Source organism: Gordionus sp. m RMFG-2023, chromosome 4 (assembly GCF_954871325.1).
Source record: "Gordionus sp. m RMFG-2023 chromosome 4, tfGorSpeb1-WG-v2, whole genome shotgun sequence".
Taxonomy (NCBI): Eukaryota; Metazoa; Nematomorpha; class Gordioida; order Chordodea; family Parachordodidae; genus Gordionus; species Gordionus sp. m RMFG-2023.
In genome coordinates this window covers 10,494,521-10,522,151 of record NC_088778.1, presented here as the reverse complement: position 1 = coordinate 10,522,151, position 27,631 = coordinate 10,494,521, and the positions used below count along the sequence as shown (strand labels likewise).

At 27.1% G+C, this 27,631-nt stretch overlaps 3 protein-coding genes across 3 annotated transcripts; 1 reads left to right on the top strand and 2 right to left on the bottom strand.

The window, feature by feature from the left end:
• Positions 1-4,459: 4,459 nt before the first annotated feature.
• On the bottom strand, positions 4,460-5,946 carry LOC135928612 (zinc finger MYM-type protein 1-like). The gene is made up of 5 exons (XM_065465068.1): positions 5,396-5,946; positions 5,055-5,344; positions 4,890-5,007; positions 4,545-4,846; positions 4,460-4,500 (listed from the first exon to the last, which is right to left on the bottom strand). The coding sequence occupies exons 1-5, from the start codon at positions 5,944-5,946 to the stop codon at positions 4,460-4,462; spliced, it is 1,302 nt and encodes a 433-aa protein (XP_065321140.1).
• A 669-nt stretch (positions 5,947-6,615) lies between these two features.
• LOC135928611 (probable basic-leucine zipper transcription factor S) lies at positions 6,616-13,035 on the top strand. Its single transcript, XM_065465067.1, has 13 exons — positions 6,616-6,640; positions 6,675-6,734; positions 6,780-6,839; positions 6,885-6,944; positions 6,997-7,071; positions 7,122-7,199; positions 7,240-7,335; positions 7,380-7,436; positions 7,477-7,557; positions 8,342-8,836; positions 8,890-9,392; positions 9,456-9,831; positions 12,918-13,035. The coding sequence occupies exons 1-10, from the start codon at positions 6,616-6,618 to the stop codon at positions 8,467-8,469; spliced, it is 720 nt and encodes a 239-aa protein (XP_065321139.1). The 3' UTR covers positions 8,470-8,836; positions 8,890-9,392; positions 9,456-9,831; positions 12,918-13,035.
• Positions 10,073-11,434, bottom strand: LOC135928610 (uncharacterized). Its single transcript, XM_065465066.1, has one exon. The coding sequence runs from the start codon at positions 11,432-11,434 to the stop codon at positions 10,073-10,075; it is 1,362 nt and encodes a 453-aa protein (XP_065321138.1).
• Positions 13,036-27,631: the final 14,596 nt, after the last annotated feature.

The window sequence follows — 27,631 nt, the reverse complement described above, 5'->3', positions numbered from 1 at the left end:
TACTAAACCATGATTTCTATTCCTACTATCAAAATTTTGCCTCGAATAATAATTGGGTCTATTATAGTTACTATTAATCTCATTCCTATTAGAAATACTTTGGGTATCTAAATTCTTATCATTATTTCTATTATTGTCATTATTTTTATTAAATTTTTTATCCCTACTAAAAACATAATTAACATTGTCACTTTCTGATATGTTAATACTACTAATTTTCTTCCTATTTCAATCATTTCATCTAATGTGTAGTTAATATTTTTATTTAATTTATTTTTTATATTGTCATTTACACTAGATGTTCTCAATTTTTCTTTTATGCGATCATTATTAATAAAATTACATTGTCTACTTAATTTAGACAATCTAAAAAACCAATCCAAAAAAGATTCATTAATACCTTGTGAAGCATTTTTAATTTTTGGAAGGTAATTAAACTTCCCAGTCAATATCCAAACTAGTGTTGTTAATTGGTTGGTTGTGTAGAGCCCAGACCCGGGGTTTGGGTTGAAAATATCGACTAAACCAGCTCTGAGCAAGAAACCCCGAGCACAGACCCAGGGTCCAGACCCGGAGTTCAGACCCGGCACAAAAACCCATTATTTTTAAAAAAAATAATAAATAATTTTATTTAAAGAATATTATTATTTTATAAAAAGTAAATCTATATTATATATATCAATTTTGTGTAAATTTGTGAAATCATTATTTAGGCTCTGCATACATAGGAGAACACAAATCATGTCAAAATTTTGTTCTACCATTAGGGGAAATGTGCCATAAATGGCCATGTTTGAAGACTGGCCACCACCCTTTAACTTTTTATCTATTGGACCGATTTCTCTCAAAATTGGTCAAAATGTGTATATGTTAATAATACTAATTAAATTAGTGTATAATTGATTTTTATATACCTAAAAATTAAAGAAATATATAAGATTGGTCTTTTGCAAGTATTTCATATTTATAATATAATTCTTAAATAATATGTTATAGCCAGTAAATACATTTCAGCGAAACTTTTATCGCGAAACACATTTTCGCGAAGCTTTTATCGCGAATGTCGTTTATCGCGAATGGATTTTATGGCGAAACTTTTATCGCGAATCCATAATAGCAAATACTATTCCGCGAATACAATATAGCGAAACAAATATCGCGAATTTTTTATAGCGAAATTTTTATCGCCAAACCTTTAAAGCGAATACATTACCGCGAATACAATATCGCGAAACAACTATCGCGAAACAACTATCGCGAAGATATTATAGCGATAATTGCTAATAATGACTAATTTATTTCTAAACATTTTTCTATAATTATATTAACTGAATAATATTTTAAAAAAAAATAGGATTGTGACGATTTTGCACTCAATATTGAAATAAAACTAAAATAACTTATTATCAAATGATTTATTTCCATAATAATTTTTTGGAAAAAAACAGATGGAAGGGGGAATGAAAATATAGTTTTTATATTTTAATAAGGATAAATATTTATAAATAAAAAAAACGGATGTAAAATAAAGTTATTTATAGTATAAATATATATATTATTTTTTTGAATTCCATCTGGGAAAATAATTTTTTATAGCTTAACATTTTATTTTTTAGTGATTTTTAAAAAATATCAAAAAGTAAATCTATTTTTAACTAAAAAAATAAAGAATATACATTATTGTATTCTAATTCTAAATAGATTTTTTTTTCATTTTCATTTTTATTTTATAAAATAAATTTAAAATTTTTATATTTAATATGTTTTCTGAGGATCATTCTCATTGGTCAGATAATGATGACCAATATGCCATCTTCTCCAATTAATGAATCCTCATTTTTGTCTCAATCAACTATAGGACAAGAATTGGTAGATTCTTTTTCTGAAGAAGCCTCATCGTCATCATCCATAGCAATAGACATTAGGAATTCATTTATGATGACTCCTAATAAGACACGCAAAAAATGTAATTTATGCCCAAGTGTATACAAATTTTCAACTTCCCAAAGTAACAATAATTTTAAATTTTTGTTTTAAATATTTCTTGAGCCGGCCTGAACCAACGGCTTAAACCTATCCTGAGCCGGCTTGAGAAAGAAAAAATTTAGCTTTTTAACTTAATTAGTGCTCAGGCTAGTTCTGAGCACGGTTTAGACCGAAAAATATTATTTATTAAAAACTTCCTGTACTAATTTATGAATTATATTTTATAAATTTAGCGAATTTGAAAAAACATCTCAAATCGGTGCATCCTAGCATATTTAAAGAGATGTCACACTCACAGGGTTCCATTTATGACTCGATGCCGGGGATGAGAAAGCCTTTATCGCATGAAAATTTGATGATAAATAAACTCATCTTAATTTTCTTAATAAAAACTAATAGTTCCTTTAACATAATAGATAACCCAGCTTTTAAGAGGATATTCTATTATACAAATAAGAATATCAAGCTGTGGTGTAGGCAAACAATAAAAAAACCTAGGTAATGTCTATAATTTTGCAAAAAATAATTTAATTGATAAATTAAAAAATAAAAGTAATATGATATCCTTAAGTACAGATTTATAGACTGCTAATAATAGCACGCCCTACTGTGCTATTACTTTCCATTATATTGATAACAATTGGGATATTGTAAATAGGATTAGATATTATTTTGTTTCCTCACCCAGTGGCGTAGCTACGGGCGGGGTTTTCGGGTTTGGACCCCCCCCCCCCCCAGAGCAATTAATTTTTTTTTTAGAATATTCGTTTAAAAGACTCAAAAGTGACTTTATATCAAATAAATACCATGAATATTTATATTTTTCTGGTTTTGATGTTTGTGGAAGGATATTATTACTTTTAATTTTAAATATATATATATAAATTATTCTGTATATTATTTTAAAGTCATTGATAATAATCTATTAATTTTAATAATATATTATTGATGCATTTTTAAAAAAATATTTATTATAAATTATCCAAGATATGGTTCGAAAATAATAATATGAAATAAAAAAGTGCATAATCTACCCCCCCCCCCCCCCTCAGAGAAATTTTTTTTAGATTATTCGTTCAAAAGATTCAAAAGTGACTTTATATCAAATAAATACCATGAATATTTATATTTTTCTGGTTTTGATGTTTGTGGAAGGATATTATTACTTTTATATATATATAAATTATTCTGTATATTATTTTAAAGTCATTGATAATAATCTATTAATTATAATAATATATTATTTATGCATATTTAAAAAAATATTTATTATAAATTATCCAAGATATGGTTCGAAAATAATAATATGAAATAAAAAAGTGCATAATCTACCCCCCCCCCCCCCCTCAGAGCAATTTTTTAGATTATTCGTTCAAAAGACTCAAAAGTGACTTTATATCAAATAAATACCATGAATATTTATATTTTTCTGGTTTTGATGTTTGTGGAAGGATATTATTACTTTTATATATATAAAAATTATTCTGTATATTATTTTAAAGTCATTGATAATAATCTAATAAATTATAATAATATATTATTTATGCATATTTAAAAAAATATTTATTATAATTTATCGAAGATATGGTTCGAAAATAATAATATGAAATAAAATAGTGCATAATCTACTTTCTCATGCTTTTGAGGTTAAAAAATATTTAATCCAGTGTACTAATTAATATCTTATGCATTATAGGCTCTATTGAAAATAATAAGGATGATGTAAATACACCAGGTCAAAATAACATTTAATATAAAAAATATTTAAAATTAATAGCTAACTATTTTTATTTTAGAATTTAAAATTAAACACCTAGTCATAGTTTTAACTAAATTAAAATTGCCAGTACAAACCACTTTGGGTAATTTATTATTTTAAATAATTTTGGCTAACCAAAATATTTTGACATTTATAAGATATACCCAAACGTAGGAGGGAAGAAAATGATCTTGATACACTCATTTATATACCCAAAGACCATATAAAATCACTACCTAGTACCAGTGACCCCTACACTTTTTGAGGGATAGAAGAAGAATACCCCCCTAAAGTACCCCCCCCATTGGAAATTATTTTTTGACACCAATAAATTTCAAAAATAATTTTTATTGCATCAATATTTATTATAATATAAATATAATGTAAAAAATATATGCTTTAAAAATATTATTTTTAAATTAATAATTTAGATAAATTAGGGGAAGAGAAAGCAAAAGAATTTATAATTTCATCAATATTTAATTGTTTAAATAAATTATTTTCCATTGATAAAATGGTTAAATTATTAAGAAATGGATCTTTCATGACACTACGAAGTCTTGTTTTAATTAGTTTAATTTTACTCATGACCCTTTCGGCAGTACATGATGTAGTAAGAATAGTTAATAAATTATATAAAATTGTTAAATTTGGGAAAGCAGAAAAATTTATAAGCAGACGATAAGGTAAAATAAATGAATAGTTTCTCCAGTCTTAATCATTCATCTCAAAATTATTATCATCATCAAAAGAAGCTAAATAATGTATTAGTAAAAATATTTTAATTAAATAAATTTACAATTCTCAGAATCTGACAAATCTTCTTTAACCTCTAGGTCACGAGTAATAATTACGTCCCCCGTTTTAGCCATTTTATAAATATTTCTAAACATCAACATTTCCTCAAAAACTTGACTTGTATTTAATTGATAAAATTCACAGATATCCTTGATATCATCTTTAACAATTGCCTTTTCCGCCATTCCCTTTGGGGTAAAAAATGATGTTTGACTCAAAAATTTTATCGATTCATCGTTAAATCTTTCACTAAACTGCATAATAATTAAATCAAGTGCAGCATAAAACACACTGATTTTAAAGCTAAAATTAAATATTATATTTAATGATGAAAGTATATATATACCTCTCCTTTTTGGATTGTAATGTTTGAAGTCTTGAACTTTCAAAATCAAAAGGTAAATTTCTCTTCTTCATAAAATCTTGGGCCTTTGAAAAGACATCCAAAAATTCAGTGTTATTATCTATTTTAGGATTATAAGATAATAAAAGATAATAATTTAAATTATACTTCTCATATTAATCAGGCAATCTTTTGCCAATTGAATTTGATTTATTGCAAACCCTATATCCTTCGAAATGGTTTGCAATTTTGTACAAGCCAAGCTAGTTATCAACAATATTTTATCCAAAACACATAGTGATAAAATAAAATCAAATTTTTCTATTCTATAGACTATAGCACTAGCCATAGTGGAAGTGGCAGGATCTTCAGAATCCTTTAAATTTGCCAAAGCTGCCCTCAAAGCATCATAAAGTAGGAAAAAATTTACAATCGCCTTATATGATGTTAGCCAGCTTCTATAAATATAAAATAAACATTATATATCGAAACAATTAAGATAATATTACCGAGTGGTATTCTTGATGCGTAAAAATCTATGTGATTTTGTCAGTAAATCACTCTGACATGTTTTGAGCACTTCATATCTTTTAACACCATTAAAATATACGTAAATTTCGTCTAATATTCCCAAGACATTTCGCAGCTCTTTTACTGATTGGCAAAATTGAACAACTATTAAATTTAATCGATGACAATAGCACCAAATAAAAGCTGCCTTTGGCGCCTCCGCTCTAATCAAAGCCTGCACTCCATTGATTCTTCCACTCATGTTTGAGTAGCCATCATAGCTTTGCCCATCTAGGAATTCAAGAGGTAAAATCATGGAGCCAGGCTTGGATATTATATTCTTTTTAATATCGAGGCCCGTTGTATTTCCCGTACAATAAATGTCTATCAGCCTTTCAACGGGCTTAGGTGTCTCGCTATTTTCAACATATCTCACTATCAAAGCTATTGCTTCTGATTTCGATACATCATATGTGCCATCAACTATAATTGAATAGCACCTGTTGAATTCAATCTCCTTTTGAATTTTTTTTATAACCATATTTTTCATGGTTTCAATAAGAATATTTATGTTATTATATGATAACAGATTTGAATATAATTTAGATTTTAATCCCTTAATTTTTTTCTCACTTCTTATTTAATAAAAAAAATTATTTTGCTATTTGTCCAATTTTGAGAAATATTCTTAAAAGCCACTATTTCAAAGCTTTTCTTTATATCGTGAAAATTAAGCCCACCATGTCTTTTTCTAATATGATCTGTCCATTTATCATCTCTTATATTATGATATGTACAATTTTTAATCAAGCATTTATATTTTTTTTTGGTTAATATTTTTGGGCATATTTTGACAATGATCTAAAAATTATAAATGATTATATATGAGATTTAATATTTAAATTTTTACTATTCCCTTTGATAAAATTTTAATTTTGCGCCAAATCTTGAAAGTGGAAAAATAATTTTATGATAAGAAATATCGGATAACAAACTAATTTGCTAAACATCGACCATAAAAATTTTTAAAATAAAAAATTTTTTTAAAATTTTAAAATAAAAAATAAAAAATTTAAAAAAAAAAAGTACCCCCATAGAAATTTATAGAAGCAGTTGCTTCGGACCCCCCCCCCCCCGTTGTAGGGGTCACTGCCTAGTACAAGTAATATAATCTATTAAGATTTAAATATTTTTTATTATAGATTTAGATATATTAAGTATGACATTTAATAAAAATGATGATAGTCAACAAAATGAACACACCAAATCACTAATTAGAAAATCAAAATTTTAATGATGAACTTGATACCATAAGCAACAATTTACCACCCACATCAGGTATTTTGTAATGACCTTATTTAAATGAATCATTAATTAATATAGAAAATCAAAATTTTAATGATGAACTTGATACCATAAGCAACAATTTACCACCCACATCAGGTATTTTATAATGACCTTATTTAAATGAATCACCAATTAATATAGAAAATCAGAATTTTAATGATGAACTTGATACCATAAGCAACAATTTACCACTCACCTCAGGTATTTTATGAACTTATATGACCTTATTTAAATGTATTCATTTAAATTTTAGAAATACCTAGATACTCTATAAAAAATTATGATAAAAATAAGCTAAATACACTTGATCACTTCAAATCTCTACCTAGTAAAATTAATGTTAACTATTACCTTTAAATATTTATATCATAATTTTAGGTATATCAAGTATCATATTGAAGAAGAATGATAGTAGTCAACAAAATATTATAGGCTGTATCAATTTAGAATTTAAAGGTTATCTAATATGTTGTTTTATTTTAATTTATTTTTATAGGAATATCTCAATTAATATTCACACCAAGGGGTAAAAAAAATAGTGATAACAAACAAAAAAATACACTAAGTCACAACAAATCACTATCTAATAAATGTAATGTAATCAATTACTTATTAATATTTACATTAAAATTTTAGATATATCTAAAAAATCTAGGGAGAATTTAAATGGAAATGAAGTTCCACTCATGTCAGGTATTAGTCTTATTTAAATTATATTTATTTAAAATCTTAGCAATTCCCACATACTCCAGAAACCTAAGGGTTAATAGACAACCAATTATACTAGATCATTTAGAACCATCACCTACTACAAGTGATATAGTCTATTACTTTATACTTATAATAATCAAAAGTTGGTTCCAAAGCTAACATGTCATCTATGATTATTAGCCTAGGTTTCTCAATATTAATTTTAAACATCTATCATATATTGGTAAAAAAATATTGCCAACACAATTTTGATTTTTTCACTTTGAAGGATATCGACTTAAATTTACAGTTTAAAAAAACATTTATTTTTTAATCTATATTTTTAATGTGTTTACTAATTATAAAATATATCATTTATAATTAAGGCAATATAATATTTATAATTAAAGCAATTTATATGTGTAATACTAATATTTATAATTAAGGCAATATAATATTTATAATTAAAGCAATATAATATTTATAATTATAGCAATATAATATTTATAATTAAATCAATATAATATTTATATTTTAAATAATCGCTTTTTATTTGTAAATAACTTCTAAAAGTATAATAAAATGAAACGTATATCAATAAAATTGTGTCAATGTGTTATTTTAATTAAAATTATGTCAATGTGTTATTTTAATTAAAATTAGTGGTTAATGGCTCAATTTTAGCCGATATGGCTAACTCAATATATTAGCCAGAAAATTTTGCTCATGGAGATACAAGTTTTATATTATTCGAGAAATCTCTAGGCTTGAACAATATTTTTTGGCAAAAATATTGAGTTAGCTGTTTATAAAAATCAGCTCAAGTCGAGCCGTTTAACAACACTAATTAAAATAATTAATAATTCTAGGACTTTTATATTATAAGAAAAACCAATATGATTTTTAAGATAAACATGGCCGAAGGCCGGGCAAAGGGCCGAAGGCCCGTAAAAGGCGCCCCCAGGCTTTTATATGTGGACCCCCTCTAAGGAAAATTCCTAGCTACGCCACTGCCTCACCCACACACTGGAGATAATATCTGCAAAATTGTTTTATCATCATTAGAAGATTTTAAATTAAGTGATAAAATAATATCAATAACACACGATAACGGATCAAATGAGATCAAGGCAGTACAACTGCTGCAAGAGTATTATCAAACCCATTACTCGAAAATTTTATATGGGCATCGCTGCATGGCCCACATCATTAATTTAATATTAAAGGTGGGCTTTCATTTTTTTGAGGCGAAATTGGAAAAAATAGAAAATATAGTTAATAAATTACATAGCTCACCCATATTTATGCAATCTTATAAAGCCATATGTGGGGCTACATTAATACCTTTAGCTGTTAAAACAAGATGGAACAGCAAGTACCTCATGATATCCGCCATTAATAAGGTAATAACTATTATTGTATATTTTATTCTTTTTCTTAATATTTATCTATCTAGAATATTGATTCAATTCATGAACTGAGCGATCAAGGTATAATAGGGGAGGATATTACCCCAACTTCTGATGAATACTCGTTCTTCCTAGAGTTGGAAGAATTTCTTCTACCCTTTTATCAAATAACAGTAGAAATATCCACTCATTCTCCCACAATCGGGATGACCCTATTATTCTTCAATGATATATTGGAGAATTTAAAAAATCATACCGTGGCATATTCAAATTTGTCAATAAAAGAAGCAGCCACTATTATGTTAAAGAAAGCTGAAGAATATAGTCATAATATATTCACTCCATATAATTACGCAGCGTCGTTACTTGATCCTAGGATCAAAAATACCCTGATTACAAATCTAAGGGATGACATTGCAGATAAATATTTAGATATATTTAAAATAAACTTTGCAAAATATACGTCAGAGCCAGATGCTTATAATTTTGATAATTATAACAATATCTCGAATTCTAAAACTATTTCAATATTGCAGGGATTGAAAAAAAGGTATAGTTAAATGTTCTATTATAAATCCATAATCTTTGATATTTTAAATTTATCCATATTTAGAAAAGGAGCATCAAATGGCACTAATGGTAATAATCAATTAACGACATACCTTAATGAACCACTCGCGCCCGAAACCACAAATATATTAGATTGGTGGAGAGGAAATGCTGATCGTTTTCCTCATTTAGCAATGATGGCCAGGGACTATTTATGCCAACAGACAACATCAGTGGCATCGGAAAGAGCTTTTTCTTTGGCCGGAAATATTATGACTAAACTGAGGAACAGGATGGTCCCATCGACGCTAAAGCAATGCATGTCACTCTCTTCCTGGGATATAGATATAATGTCTATTCGTGATGAAATATGGCAATAATTTCTCAGGTGTTACAGTATATGGAATCATATTTTTAACAAACATACATCAATTAGAGAGGTAAGAATAGAAATATAAAATATCACTTATTTAGAAATTTATTTAAGTAAAATATCCAGGGTTGTGCATTTGACCGGTCAAATACAATTCGGTCAATTGACCAATATTTGACCGGTCAAATATTGTCAAATACGGTCAAATTCAAATAAATGTTTTTTACACCAATATTAACTTTATTTTGCATTTATATAATATTATAATAAATCTATGTATAATAATAAATATCATAATATTTTTTAATTCATTTTATAGTCAATGTTTCACCCTCCGTGGCAGATTCTTGTTCCGATTCATATTCAATATCATTATTTTCTTTAATATTTTTAATCAATCTTAAATTATGATACACTCTTACTAATTTTCCTGCTGTAGAAGCCTTTAATCTATTTCTGTTTTTCGTGTGAATATTGCCCCAAACCGACCAATTTCTTTCAGAAGAAGAAGTCGAACTAGGAAATGTTAGTAAAATATTAGCGACTTCTCTTAATGGGCAAGGTGGGCAAAATGCATTCCACCAACTTGAGGCCGAAATTTGATTGTTTCTTATGGAAGTTACAAATTTCCACATATTATGACTATTAAATATACCGCTTTTGCTTCTGAAATTTACTATATTACTCAAAATATTTTGATTATCACCACCTTGTAAAATACCCAATTCTTGTATTATATTACATGCTTCATCAAATTCAGTATTAGTAAGATGCTCCCCTTGATATTGGGGGTCCAATAAATAAGCAGCATTGTGAGCACATGTATTTAGATCAGTTTTTCTCTTTTCAAACATAACCTTAATTTTTTTTTCTTGAGATGGAGAAAATATAGAATCATGGCATGATTGTATTATGTGTTTTTCCAAATTAAGCATCTCGTTTTTTACTTGGGCCAAAGTACATTTATCCCCTTGCACTTTCAACAATGAGGTAGCTAAAGGTTGGAGTATAGCTAAAAATTTTAAATTTTTCGTCCAAAATTCTTCGTTTAATATATTATTGGTAATTTCTATGGGACAAATATCACAAACAGCTTCTTCAACAACTGATGCTTTTAGAGCTTTCTTGCATATTTGAATTTGCTCCATACATTTTATTGACGATGCCCATCTTGTTTGGCTAATTGTACTTAATGTAGATGGTATGCCATGAAGATTCTTATTACGGGAAAATACTGCTGGTATGTGTTTATTCTTGAAAAATTTAACAATTTTTTTAATTATTGAAATATGGTCACTGAAGGCGTTCAATCGTTCAAAATCGTGAAAGAATAATTGCAATGTATGCGCTGCACAACCATAACATTGTATATGATTATAAATAGATTCAGATTTTAGAATTCTCCAGGCTGCTTTCATGTTAGCGGCATTATCAGTAACTAAAGAATATACTTTTACCGGATTCAATTCATGAATTAAATTTTTAAATTCCTGGGCAATATAATCTGCCGTATGGCGATTTTCCTCAGTATTTAGAAATTTGTAGAACACTGGAACAGGCGTCATCACCATAAAATTAATAATACTCTCGTTTCTAATGTTGCTCCAGCCATCTGATACAATTGATAAGTAAGGAGCTTTATCTATTATATCTGCAACTCTCACCTCCATATCACCTGACGCTTTGTCTAGAAGATATCCAGCCAGCTGCCTTCTCCTGGGTAATGTGTAAATAGGATGTATTTTTTTAAAAAATTCTTGGATGTAGGGATTTTCAGTGATGTGGAAAGGTAAATTGCTCGCATATACAGCCTTTGCAAACAATTGATCCAGCTCATTTTTTTCTTTGGGATTAATTCTATCTATGAAACCGGTTATACAAGATTGAGATTTATATTTAATCGCCTTGCTTGTAGATTGATTAGAAATAATGGAATCAAATTCTCCTGAGTCACAAGACAAAATATTGTTCATTTGATAATCATTCTCACTAATTTCACCCAATTCTTCATTAGAGTTAGACTTAGAAGTATTACAAATTACATTTGTGATATTTTTTGTAGAGGTTGATATTTTGGAATTTGAATAAAATTTTTCCTTAATTATAACAGGGCACATAGTACAGCTGCTTAATAAATGTTTGACCATTCTATCAACGTGGGTGATATAGGACATCTTGCAAAACTTGCACACCGCTTTAACTGATTTACCATCGCGTACTTCTTGAAAATGTTTCCAAACATGATGCTTTGGTTTGACCATAATCCCTAATATATTAAAATTTAACAAAAAATGATTTAGATTATTGTAAAGTTAATCAATCTTAACTATTTTATAATTATCTACCAATTATTCCAATAATTTCTTAATATTATAAATATAATATAATATATATAACTTTTTACCAGAATTGAATAATATTCCGTAAATCTGACCAGAACAATTAAAATGGAAATTAATTTTAAAAACCAAATATAGCAAGTGTAAGTAAAACAAATGAGAATTAATATAATTTATACTCGGCTAAATATTAAATAAAATTTAAATTTATTAAAAAATAAGAATGAAAAAATTATATTATGATTATAATAAATCGGGTATTTTTATTTTTTTTAAGAAAAATGAATTGAAAAAAATAAAGAAGGCGAGAAACGGCAATGATTAGGCAAAAAAATAACTAAAAATATTACTATATTTAGAAAAATTACATATTTATATTTTAACAATAAAAAAATTCTTTTGTTTTTAACAATTCATGATACAAATAATTTTTTAAATAATTGTAACCTAATAAGATTGATAAACATGCTTTTAATTCATACTAGTTAATTATATCAAAATATTTATTCGCCATTAATATTTTAGAGTATTTGACCGTATTTGACCGACATGCCAACCCTGAAAATATCTATAATAAATTTTTATGTTAATAGTTTATTTTGAGTTTAATTTATTATTCGTGTTGTTAAAAGTCTCAAATGCAGTCAATTTTAAAAACATAAATTGAAATTTAGCTAAGTGCAGGCACGCGAATATTTATTTGGTTAAATTCGCGCCGTTTAAGAACATTAAGTATCATGCATGTCATATAATAATATTATTTATCTCAATAAAATTATTAATATTTACATATATGTTAAAATATTATTTGAAGCGGGGCTTTATTTATATCCTCTCTACCGTGCAAGACTCATTCGTAATAGGAATATGACAATTTTATATAACGGAATACGAATTTTTAACATAATATTTTATATGCGTTTGGATTGGAGAATATATAAATATTTTAAATGTATATTATATAATTTTTTATTTCATTATATTTATCATAATACTATAATTATATATATTTGTTTAAATATAAATTATAATAAAATATCACATTATGCGATTATTAAGATGCTTATGTTAACCATGAAAAAATAATTTCTCATAAAAAATATATATCAAAATTTCTAATATCATAAGTTTGTCAATTGTCACCTAGATACTAAATACTTAGCGGTTACTTTGTCAAAATATATCTGTTTTATTTTTTTTATCTTGACGGATGGCCAGTATATCATTAAAATAACTTACTTAATTAATTTCTTCCGACGGCAAAATTCTCAGTTATCGACACTTTGGAATTATAAATGTTGAAATATCATGGAGGACATTTTTTTAATCTTTACTTAAATGATTTAAAATAAAAAAATTATTATTATGAAAAATAATAATTTTTTGGAAAAAAACAGATGGAAGGGGGAATGGAAATATAGTTTTTATTTTTTAATAAGGATAAATATTTATAAATCAAAAAAACGGATGTGAAAGAAAGTTATTAATAGTAGAAATATTAAAACTATATTCTTATTTTTTAAACAATAATTATTTTAAAGAATTAATTGTTTATAATTATTTAAATTATATTCTAGTTAAATTTACAACAACAGGTCTTTTTAAAAGGAAATCAAAAAAATCCTACTATTTATAGTAGGATGCCCTTGGTTGGTAAATTTACTAAAAATAAAATGTTAAAATATATTCATAAACACAATAGAGTTTATCGTACGTAAGTCATAATCAGTTTTGTCAGTCAATATTTTGCGTTGATAATAATATTCCTGACTCCTCAGGACTACCTATATTATTATTTTGGATAAAAATATTCCTGCCTCTTCTAAGCCCTATACATTAGCCTACAGTACAGAGTAGAGAGGGAACGCCTGATCTCTTAATGAATAAATCTTATATTTAATTTTGGGGAAAAAAATAAATGGGTTTTTATGCCGGGAATATCAAATATGATATAATAAAATATATATTTATTAAATAATGTGAACAGGGTTTCCAGGTCAAAATTTTCAAATTGCGGATAAATAGTGCATTGTTAAAAATATTCCTGTGCCCTCCTAGACCCGCCCACTTTGAATAATAATTTAGATTACAATCAAGATATAATTAAATTCCCTTTTATTTGACGCCCATATCAATATTTTCCATTGTTAAAAATATTTCTGACCTCATAAGACCTAGTAGACCCGCCTAATTAGAATATTAATAATAAGTATTAAAGTCAAAATTTAATTAAAACACCTTTTATTTGACGCCCATAATATCAATATCATCATGTTAAAAATATTCATAACCTCTTGGACCCACCCATCTAGAATAATAATTATGATTACTAGTAGACTACAGTATATAATTAACACACCTAGCCCTATTAGCCTATCTGTTATATTGTGGAAATAATTTAAATAAAATCACTCGAGGTGATAATGAAATATTTTATGTAAAAGTTAAAATCGATTTAAATGTAAAAGTAAAAATCAATTTAAAGGTAAAAAGTTAAAAATGATTTGAAATGGATGTATAACGATAAAATGTAAATAGATTATATTTGAAAGACATAACTGTAGGATATTGATATATTATAATTTTTTTGTATATATTGTTATGTTTTTTGGTTATAATATGACAGTTTGAAATTTATATGTTATAATAAAAAAAGATAAATTAAATATTTGTGTTTTAAATGCTTCAGCTTTAAATCGTATTAATTAATGTTTAAAAATGTGTCAACTTTAAATTATAAAATCTCATCCTTATCACGTATCCGAGAAATCGTAATCTGTCGGAATGATGCACCTTAATGATGTGCCAATTGAATTACAGATAGACACTGGGTCAAGATTCACAATACTACCAATAAGTGTTGCAAGAAAAATTGGTATTAAAACATTAAAGAAATCGGAAACAAAACTTACGGGCTACGATGGGAGAATTATAAAGGTGTTGGGCACCGTTGACATCAAGGCAAAATATGGAAACAAGACAGAGACCTTGAACATACACGTAGTGCAGAGCAATAAAATACCGCTGTTAGGTAGGACATGGTTAAAAGCGTTTGGCAACATATTAGATCAATTTGTAAACCATGTCGAAGAAAATTATGATGATGCAATACAAAAGATGGATAAACGAATGTAAAACCAAAGTTGACAAAAAGCCTATAAATCGCAGTTATGTTAAACTTTATCTTAAACAGGACGCTATACCAAAAATAATACCGCCAAGACGAGTGCCATATAAACGACATGATTTGTTAACAAAGGAGTTGCAGAAGTGGATCGATGACAAGATAATCGAGCCAGTGGACGACGTACGCTGGGCGAGTCCGCTCACACCTGTTTATAAGAGCGATGGTACATTGAGGCTTTGCGTAGACTTCAAGAGCACAATCAATCCTGCACTAGTAGACTTCAAATACCCAATTCCAAGAATCAATGACCTTATATCAAGGCTGTCAAAAGGCAAGAAGTTTACAAAAATACATTTTAAGAATGCTTTCTTTCAAATACCAATTCACAAAGAATCAAGATATCTTCTCACCATATCCACGCATAGAGGCTACTTCAGATTCACCAGACTTCCTTTCGGTTTAAAGACATCATCAGCTATTTTTCAACAGACTATGGACAAAATTTTTGGTGATTTAAAAGACGTTATTTTCTACATTGATGACTTATTAATTACTGGTGATGATGACGAAAAACACATGAAAAACATAAAATTGGTTTTTGACAGAATCTCAAAATATGGACTAATACCTAATTTTACGAAGAGTATATTTTTCAAGAAAGAAATACGATTTCTAGGACACGACATCGATGATAAGGGGATTCATCCGAATGGAGAAAAGATAAAGGCCATTACGGACATGCCAGTACCAACAACTAAAGAAGAACTAGCAACGTTTTTGGGCATGGCTAGTTATTACCGAAAATTTTTATGTAATTTTGCGGATTTAGCGGATCCATTATACAAGATAGTAAATAAAGAAAAATTTTTGTGGAATGACGTACATCAAAGATGTTATGATGATTTGAAGAATCTAATTAGTACACCACCATCGTTAAATTATTACAATCCAGATTTGCCGATAGGTATCGCGACGGATGCTTCGAAAAAAGGTTTAGGTGCTGTATTATTTCATATAGAAGGAAATGGCAAGGAGATGCCTATAGCATACGCATCGAGAACTTTATTGAAAGCAGAAATTAACTATACAAATATCGAGAGAGAGGCTTTAGCAATAGTATATGCAGTGAAGAAGTTTCAGGAGTTCCTCATAGGCTCCAAATTCTTCATTATAACCGACCACAAGCCACTCGTTTACATATTTACAAAAGGATTAAAAGATAACACGTCAATATCGATGAGATTGCAAAAGTGGAATTTGGCTATGGGAGCTTACGATTTCACGATAGTTCACAGAGCTGGTAATCGCAATACAATATCAGACTGTTTATCAAGATTACCAAGAAGAAATACTGAAGAGGGTATACAAAATATAGAAAATAATGAGATTACTAGTGATTTATGGGACATACCAATTAACTTTCAAAGAATAGTGAAAGAAACAAACGATGATGATGAATTAATGGAAGTAATAAATAACATCAAACATGGTGAAGATATAAAAAACAAAACATACAAGAATATGGAAATGGAGTTGAGTTTGATAAAGAATTGCCTTTTAAAGAAAACCGAGTCATAATACCGAGGATAATGAGAAATGAGATGTTAAAAGATTTACATAAAGGACATTTAGGCGCAGGCAAGATAAAATTATTGGCGAAAGATTATTTATGGTGGCCTGGTATAAATGCAGATGTAGATCAAGAGGTAAAAGAGTGTGAAGAATGTAACAAATGGGCAGACAATCCACACAATATACAAAATCCATGGAGAATCGCGACTAAAATTTTTAAACGAGTACATTTTGACTTTGCACAGTTCGGAGATAATGATTACATGGTATTTGTGGACGCGTATAGCAAATTTTCAATAATAAAGAGAATGAAAAATATTACAACAGAATCTACTGTGAAAGAACTGATGAGAATAACAAGTCTATTTGGAATACCATATAACATCGTGACGGATAATGGCACCAATTTCACTAGTCACCTATTTAAAAAATTTTGTGAGGATCATGGAATAAAACATATTTTGACTGCTCCACATCATCAACAATTCAATGGTCAATGCGAACGTATGATTAAATCAATGAAAATGAGCTTGAAGAGAAATGTGGAGAATAACACAAAAGTTAACGCCGACATAGCTTTAGAAAAATTTTTGTTTAATTATCGAAATACTCCAAATGCGACGACAAATATGATACCAAGCAAATTAATGTTTTCTAGAAGTATAAGGACAAAATAGGATTTGGTTAAACCTATGGAGGAAAAAGATAACGTATTAAATCGCAAAATAACAGTAACGAGAAATATCAACGTAGGAGATAAAATTTGGTATAAAACGTTCAAGGAAAACATGTGGGATAAAGGAGTAGTGATACATAAAGATGGAAATTTATCATACAAAATAGATACTGGACATAATATAATAAGAAGACATTTGGATCAAATAAAAATAAGATCGACAAGTAATGATTATACGACGAGTGAACGAGTTTTTAGAGGGGGAAGAGGTCAGGAGCAAAATCAAAATCAAGACCAAAAGAAAGAACAAGATCAAGTTCAAGTTCAAAGCTAGATACGAGATCGAAATCAAATAAGTATTCAAGAGCCAAGTCGACAATACAATTTGAGACCGAAGAAATTCATTGATTATAAATAAACTATATAAAATATAATATAATTTTTTTAGTTAAATTTGATGTTAGAACGAAAAGGTACATGGACTTGGAATAAATAAAGAACTTAGGGATTACCTCAATATACGATACGAATGATGGGTACGATGAAGGGGGAAACTAAAAGAGAAGGAAATGTTATATTGTGGAAATAATTTAAATAAAATCACTCGAGGTGATAATGAAATATTTTATGTAAAAGTTAAAATCGATTTAAATGTAAAAGTAAAAATCAATTTAAAGGTAAAAAGTTAAAAATGATTTGAAATGGATGTATAACGATAAAATGTAAATAGATTATATTTGAAAGAAATAACTGTAGGATATTGATATATTATAATTTTTTTGTATATATTGTTATGTTTTTTTGTTATATGACAGTTTGAAATTTATATGTTATAATAAAAAAAGATAAATTAAATATTTGTGTTTTAAATGTTTCAGCTTTAAATCGAATTAATTAATGTTTAAAAATGTGTCAACTTTAAATTATAAAATCTCATCCTTATCACGTTTCCGAGAAATCGTAAAGTTCTTATACTATCGAACCGAAAGGGAACGCCTGTTCTTTTAATGAATAAATCTTATGTATACTTTTCTACTAAGTTCAAAAAAAAAGTTAAAAATAAATGGGTTTCTGTGCCGGGTCTGGACCCCGGGTCTGTGCTCAGGGTTCGTGCTCAGAGCAGGCATGAGCACAAAATTGGGTCGTAAATTTTACGACCAAGCAAATTAACAACTCTAATCCAAACATCTTGACTGGGTAATAAGAATTTTAATTTTTTAATAATAATTTAATAATATTTGATATCTTCCTTAGTACATAATGACTTAATTTTATCGTACAGGTCATCAGATAAATTTCTCATCAATGTTTCAATTTTTACTGAGTCGGATAAAATTGTTAGAGAAATAATCGTCAAGTCTTTCCAAGTATATGTCCGTTAAGGGTCCCCTCCAACTTTGGTAACTTAACTTCCCTGTTGGAGGATATGCTAATTTTATCATCCATAATGCAGATTTTTATTTTAAAAACTTATTTAAATTAGCAAAGATACATATTCTCACTGTATTCAATTTTTTATTTTAAAACTTTATTTACATTAGCATAAAGAATTTTTTTTTTACCTTGTATGTCCTTTATGTCGAATAATTTTTATAATTTATTACATAATTTCATAAAAAAAAAATTTATTTTTTTATATTTATCGGGATATGCACAATATATATTAGAGATTTTTTTATATATCATTGTGAGTTATCATTCCGGGGCACCATGTTATATAGCAATAACGATGGTAAGAAAAACGATTTTAAGTTATAATTATTTTATTCTAAAACTAAAAAATGATACTAAAAATAAATATAAAATAAGGTATATATATATGTATTATAAAAAAAACAATTTAAACGAAATATATATTTTAAGGCTATAATAACAATTTAAGTTAAATAAAAAAAATCAATCAACATATTTTAATATCAATTGTTGCATGCAAGTGAGTGCAAGCTTGAGTTGAAGTTGTGTATAGAAAGTTGATTAATTTATTATCGATGTTAATTAGATCTCTCACTTATAATTTTTATTATAGTGGAATCTAAATAAAAGAAAGAATAAAATATATTTAAATAAATTAGGATAAATATATATATAATATAAAAAGAAAACGAATTAATGAACCTGACGATTTTATTTCGATAATCAATAAAATATAAAATTTATAAAAAATTATAATAAAAAATTTAATGATGGCGAATGGTAAAAAATTAGAGTTTTTATACTCATAAATTAAATTTACAGTTATCGCTATTCAAAAATATATTTAAACAATTTATAAACTAAAAAGAACTAAATATTCAAATCTATTTTCAATTTGCTTTTTTCTGTTTATCATAAATATAATCTACCGTTAAACATGAAAATTACACAAAATAAAATTTGAATATATCGACAAATATTATATATATAATTAAAAGTACTTATAATAAGAAAAATTTGAATATATCGATAAGTATTATAATATAATTAAACGAACTCATAACAAGAAATATTTGCATAAATAAAATAATATTGTCTAACTATCTACATAATCACGACATCAATTTTCCAACATAAAACTTATTTTTTAAAAATAAATTTTATTAAAATTTTATTTCCTTGATTTTTAGAAGAATGCAGTTTTGGATATGATAGGGGAGGCCCTTGCCCAAAATATTTTGTTGAATTTAGAGAAACATAAGTAATTCGAGTACAATGTTATGATGGTCAAAGCCATATTTTAAAAAAAATATCTATCAGCTATATATGTTCACTGCATCTCATTCGTTGAATTGGCAATAACCAATTCTAGTGTTTTACCTTCTATACCCAAAGCCATGGGTAGGGTATCTTAACTTATAAAATAAAATAATTATAATATATTTTTAGCCATTATATCCAAAATTTATGATTTTTTTAATTATCCGAACGGTCAGATATTTTAAACCGAATTATATCAATGAATTAACCCGAACATAATCATAAAAAATTAAAAAATATGTGCCCTATGGGTTATACGTCATGATTCAGTTTCGGCATTTATAGAACTGGAAGAGGTGATCAGTATATCTTTACATGAAATTACTAAATGGCACGATAGTATTGTGTCTTCAGAAGCGATATCATTATTAAATCAATAGATTATTCAGAATTTATCTTTGCTACTAGTTGCATTAATAAATTATTTTCATATAGCTCACTACTTTGTAGAAATTTACAAAAAAATTTAGATTTGGTTCAGGTTATTGATTTGGCGGAAAATGTATATGAACAGGTAAATACAATAAGAATGAAAGTAAATGAATATTTCTATAATATTTATCTAGACATTGAATCGAATATTTTATGATTTAATTAAACCTCGTCTAGCACCTAGGCAATTATTGAGATATAATATAAATGTTGACTCAACTGAAGTATATTATAAAATATCCATTTTCATCCCATTCTTAGATTTTTTTTATTGCAAATAAAAGTATGGTTTTTAGATAAAAAAACAAGTCTTTAGCAATCTTGAAATTTTATTACCCAAAGATCCTTCTTCGTTTTCTGATGCCATTATTGGTAAAATTAAATATTTGGCAAACTTTTATATCTATGATATTGATACTGCAATTAATTTAATCAGTGAATTCGAATTGTGGTATAAATATTTACTAGATTTGGCTAATTTACCTGAGCATGCTATTGATGAGCTCAATCGGACTCAATTTCGAAATATTTTGAAGCTGTTTTATATTCTTGCATGTTTGCCTATTATTGCATGTACGAATGAAAGGACCTTTTCCAACTTGAGAAGGTTGAAAGCTTATTTACGAAATACTCTTTCCACTCGGCTAAATGGGTCAGCTCTGTTAAATATCCACATAGATTTGGTTCCAAAGACAATTGAAATTCTTGATGAATTGGCAAATTTCCCAAGAAAATTAAAAATCACATTATAATTATAGTATTTAATAAATTTTTTGTATAATATTGTATTTGATAAGAAGTAATAAACATTTGTTTTTTAAATTATTTTATAGTCAGTATCTTATACACACTACAATTAGTATTTTCAATAAAAAATTTTTTCTTTTACTTATATTGTATGAGAATTTAAGCCGAGGCTAGTTTTTAAATTTAATAAAATAATGGGGTTTTGGGAGGCCAAGCCCCCCCCCCCCCTCATAAAAATTCTCCCCTTATAGTAAATTCTGGATATCCCACTGTAGTAAGGGTAGAATATTTACTATATTTCAAAGAAAGTTTCTTATTGGTTGTTTTAAACGCATAGTGACGAAGAGTTTTAAGATAAATATACTTAATTTATCAAAATTTATATCCTATTATATTACATTGCATTTTATAATCTAAAATCGAAGTATATGTACATTATCATTGGTGTACGCAGCGGGGGGGGGGGCAGGGGGACAAATACCCCCCCTCCCCCCCCTCCCCTCACAGCCAATAATGCAGATGCCGGATATATTTTTCAAAAATATTATTGTTTATATTCATTTATATATATTCATATCTCGTTCTTTTTAAATTTTTATATTATTACCTTTTTCATTTACTAATTTATTTTATCAATTAATTTCATTTTCAAGTTTTCCTTGGCTTAATATTTATCTATTATTTTTAAATTTCCCGGTATTATATTTTTTCACCATTTTCAAATTTCTAGTCATGGATATTAGACTTTTTTTTAAAAACACTGAAGATAATGAAAATCATACCAAAAAGCAAAAAAGTATAGTATAATAATTTAATAAAATTTTAATTTTAAAATATTTTTAGCAATTAAAACCCCTCCCATAATAGCAAATAATGAAAGAATTGTTGAAAGAATAATTGAGAGTCAGGATATAGAGCCATCGAAAGGTTAGTTATTCTAAAAATTCATTTGGGCAGTTTTATAATAACTTAGCTGGTATTATTTAATAAATAATAATTTTATATATTTATTTTAGTAAAAGAATGAGATTGCAACAATGTGCAGCAAAAATATTTTTAAAAATAATTTTAATTTACATCTCAATATTTAGACATAAACTTAAAACTAAAATCTTTATACAAAACTAGAGTACAATGATCATCCATATGATATAGCCAATTTTTTAGATAAAGATAATATTAGCCTAGAAGAAAGACATATACTTCTTAAAAAGGTATTATATTAAAGATACCTATGATAAATATTTTATTTATAGATTTATATTCCACCCCTCAATTTTCAATATCCCCAAACTTTATGTGCTAATCCAAAGTTAAAATTTCAAAATAGCTATTTTACTAGATGGTTATGACTATCATACTCCATCCCAGACAGTGGAGCTTATTGCAAGATATGTGTCCTGTTTGGACCACGATATGCTGGCAGAAATCTAGTTAAGCTTAACACTCTTGTTAAGACTCCTTTAAATAAATACAAAGATGCGGGGTAAATTTTTGACAATCATCTGAAAACAAATTATCACAAAAGCTGTGAACTGATGATTTCGTCAAAAGAATCAATTCAAAAGGGGGATATGATTCCCATTTCATCACTTATTGATAAAAACAGGGTTAAAATCGCAAAAGTAAATAGATGTAAGATAAAACTAACTATTGAGGCTATTTTATATTGTGGCTTGCAAGGCCTGGTACTACGTGGCCACAAGGATTCAGGAAGTTTAAATTTTAATAATAATGATAACGAAGGTAATTTTCGTGGACTTTTAAAATTTAAAACATTAGGAGATCCTGTATTATTGGAGAGCCTAGTAGCAATAAAAATGCTACTTATCTTAGCCCCAGGATACAAAATGAGATAATTGATATTTGCAACAATATCATTTTAGAAAAATTGATTGCTGAAATCAATTCTGCCCCATGCTTCTCAATTTTGGCAGATGAGACCACGGACATTGCTGGCATTGAGCAGATGTCATTGTGTGCGCGATTGGTAGATACTCATAATAACATTTTCAAGAAAATGTTTCTACATTATTTTCAAAAATATAGCTAAATATACTTAATGCCGATCTTAGTAGTCCTCCGGATTTACAAGGGAGAGTTGCTTGAAGCCATGAGTTAGAATCGAGTTTGATATTTAATAACTCTGTCATCATTTGTAGTATCTTTTATTCATATTCTTTTAAAAGAATTTCAAAAGAGAAGACACCAGAAGTTTTTAAACAATACTGGATTTGTCAATTAAAAGGGCGTTTTTGAGAATGTAATATACTTGATAGATGGGTAATTTTTTTAAGATCGATAGTTTGGGGAATAGTGATTGAAGGTGATTATTTAAAAAATTAAAAACTCCCTCTGCACCTCCCAATGGGGCTCCTAATATACTGAAATCTTGTCAGGGTGTCCGTCTAAAGTTATCTAATATGGTGTCTATTGGAGTTCATTCATCTCATCAACCTTATCAGTAAAAAATATTACCTCGCAAACTATTACCATCGATAAAGATAATTTATTAGTTAAAAATAAAGAACCAAATCAACCTACATTTAAACATTAGACGGACATCTTGTAAAAAACATGTTGCAGACTTCTAATTCGCATCACAAAATTAAATTCTAGATTTTATATTTATAAATCAATTTACAATAAAAAAAGTATTTATGTTTATTTGAAATCGTAATAAAAATATTCTCTTAATTATTTAAATTAATACAAATAGGTAACAAATAGGTATTTGTATTTATGATTTTAAATACAGGTATTGGCGATACTGCCCAACCCTACGCATGATAAGCAATTATTGAAAACAACTTTTCTAATTTTGATCAATAATCAGGGTTGCCAGATATTCTTCACTTGAAAACGTGAGTTTTTCTTTTATAATAATTAATGGGGGACTTCGCCCCCCATACTCTAGCATACTCATCTAAGTTAATATGTTATATTTAATATAACAAGATTTTAAAGACAATGAAAATTCTTTATTGATTTACTAATAACAATTATGATATATAATTTTCTCATGTTTATAAATATAGCATAATATTAATTATTATATTTTATGGATGATTTTAAAAGAGGCAATAAAGATTTCCCATCGGCACTGTGGCTATAGGCTGAAAACTCTTTGCATGAATAGTTATATTTTGTTTAAACATAAGTTCAGCTTCCAATGATGACGTTCTTTTCGCCAAGCAGTAGTCATTAGACTTCTGATGAAGCAATGCGGTATTGAAAATATAAAATTGCATATTTTCTCTATCAATGGTGAGTTTTTATTAGAAAGAAAATCCATCTATTTTTCTTGGGTATTCAAGTGATTGTTTTTTGATAATTTTTCTTCATAATAGGAATAAAATTGTGAATATTCCTCAAATAGAATTTCTGTATCTATGTTAGGTATTTTATAATTACTAATAATTTTTTGTAATATTTTAATGTCATAAGGCTAAGATATTTCCAGTCATAAGGCTAAGATATTTCCATATATTATCTATAATATCTAATGTTTTCTACATATTCTATAATATTTTTTATAAATATCTTTGATTCATTTTCGAAATTTATTGCCTTTTCTATATCATTATTATGTTGTAAAATATTTTTAGAAATGCTCCCATAAAAATTTTGTTGAATTTTTAAATTTAATGAATTCTTTAGTTTTAGAATAAGATCATGTAAATATATTGATAATACACCTTCAGATTGCAATTATAAATTTATGTTAATGACTAAAGTGCCAACGTTAAGGAAAACACCTAAATATGCCTCTGCAAAATCATCTCCAAAGATTATTTTCAAAATTGGTGGGGTTGCTGATAATGATAAAAAATACTCTTTAAGGGGTTGAAAATACTTAAGCATCCGCTTAATCGCTGGGATTAATGTAAGCCAGAGTGTTGGAACATGAAGTGATTCTGACCATTTTAAATTGCATCATTCTACCAATTCTTTTAAAATTGTAACTCTTTTTGTCGAGTTGCTAAATTCATTATAGCATTTAATTACTATACTCTCAATATCATATTTAAGAAAAATTATGGTCTTTTTAAACGAATTGTGAAGAATGTGGCATATACAACCCATTGGTATAATATTATTACTATGGGTTTTCAATTCTGTACAAATACTTTAATTTTTCCCAAAGTTTACAGATGCGTTATCTGCACAATAGGCCGTTACATTAGCAATATAAAGTTCAGCGAATTTTAAATTTCTAGCAAGCATATAGATATGTCTTTAGGGGTTTCACTGTCAGACGAAAAAATTTTAAGTAATTAAACATTTATTCCATTCTTTTTGTTGAAGTATTTAGGAAATGTTTTTATATTACCTTTATTCTATGCATCCGTTAGTATTGAAAACGGATGATTGTTTTTTAGATCTTTTATAATATTTGCCCTTAATTTATTTCATTTAAAATTTTACGAGTTTTAATATAAGATTTATAAAATCCATAAAAGAAATGTATAGTTAGTTAAATTCATATTATAATTATACTTGATAAACTTTCTAAAAATTGAATTTCTGTTGTGGGTAATTGATCAATGAATATGATTGGTTAGTTGGACTATTAACAAATACTACAATTTTTTTAAATATTTTAAAATAAAATTAATTAAAAATTTTATATTTGTTTTTAAAAATATTTTAATAAAATTTAAAAATATTTTGAAAAAATTTAAAAACGTGATAAAAAGTGGGACTAATTGTGATTATTTTAATTTACTCAAAAAACGTGAGAAAAGCGTGAAGTGTGAGAAAACGTGGGTAAGTAAAAAATTAAGTATGAAATCGTGAGAATCACGGCTTCGTGACATCTGGCAACCCTGTCAATAATATAGAATTCTAGAATAATTTTTATTTTTTTGAATGGGTGACTATATTGAACTCCTATAAAAAAAAATATGGTAAAATTATTCATATTTACCTTATTATATAAGGTGTATGGTTGCTGCTGGATTATTATCTTCATTTTCAACGTTTAATAATTCTCCATTGGATATCGTTCATCTTACTCGTACTCTTATTCAGCTCGAACTCCCTAATTTTCAAAGGCGTCACGCTGGATGAAGATTATTTTACGGGATCTTCCAAAATATATTGTTGCTGCAATTGTAATAATTCTTCCTACAGTTACGATCAAAGCCAACAAACTCCTACATTAAATCTTACTCCAAACTCATGTAGAGAAATTAAAGTTAAAAACGGGGATCGCTTAAATGATTGGTTGATTCCCAAATATCTTGTAACCATGCCAATGATTAGAAAAAAATATTTTGATTCAGTGGTATGAGAAAATAATACCGTATTTTTTTAAAAAAAAGAAATCTTGTGACCATGCTTTAAAAAAAATAATAATATATTTTCATTTATGTAACATGTATTATTGATTTTTCCACACCCCAAATATTTTTTTTATACAAGTATTGGAAAAGAAAAATCATCTACAATTTTTTTCAAAATAGGCATTGATCTCGGGCTGTAAATTACTAATTATTTTTGTTATATACGCTCAACAATTAATAATGGCATTGTTATATTGTTTGTATTTATTAAAAAAATATATAATAAAAATTAGATTATCATTCATAGTTATGGCCATATTTTAATCTAAAAAGTATTTTTTTTAATTATTTACTTCTTACTAGATCTTAGATTTCCATTAACTAGATATAGGTTGTAAAGCAGTTATATCTAGAATGGATCTCTATATGATAGCTAGGGTTTTTAAAAAATTTAATTAGGTTATATATTCTTAATTAAGTGTATCAAAATATGCACATCATTTAAAGCGCAAATTTAACGGAGGATTTTAAATACGTGTTACTTTTATGCTAAACTTTTAAAATAGGGATAAGTAATGCTGCAGCAATGGCGTAACCAAGGAAATGGGAAAAATTTTAAAGATATTATAAATTACCCACCTACACTACACTCCTCAGCCCCACTTTCCCCAAAATAAGCAAAAAAAATTTTAAGTGTAAAACCAAAATGATTATTTTTTAATTGTAATCAGGTCAAAGGCATTCAAAAACCGTATCTAAAACTCTCCAGTAAAATTTATTGTCAAAAAGGCCCATAAAAGTCTCTCCCATTCTAGTTCAGATAATCATGGCGCCCAGTAGCAGTAAAAATAAGTTTGTCATTTATATAATTTTTTTATTTTAATAAAGAAAGCTTCTTTTTAATCTGAATTTTTGTAAATATGTCTTTTTTTAAATTATGAAGTCAACCAAAA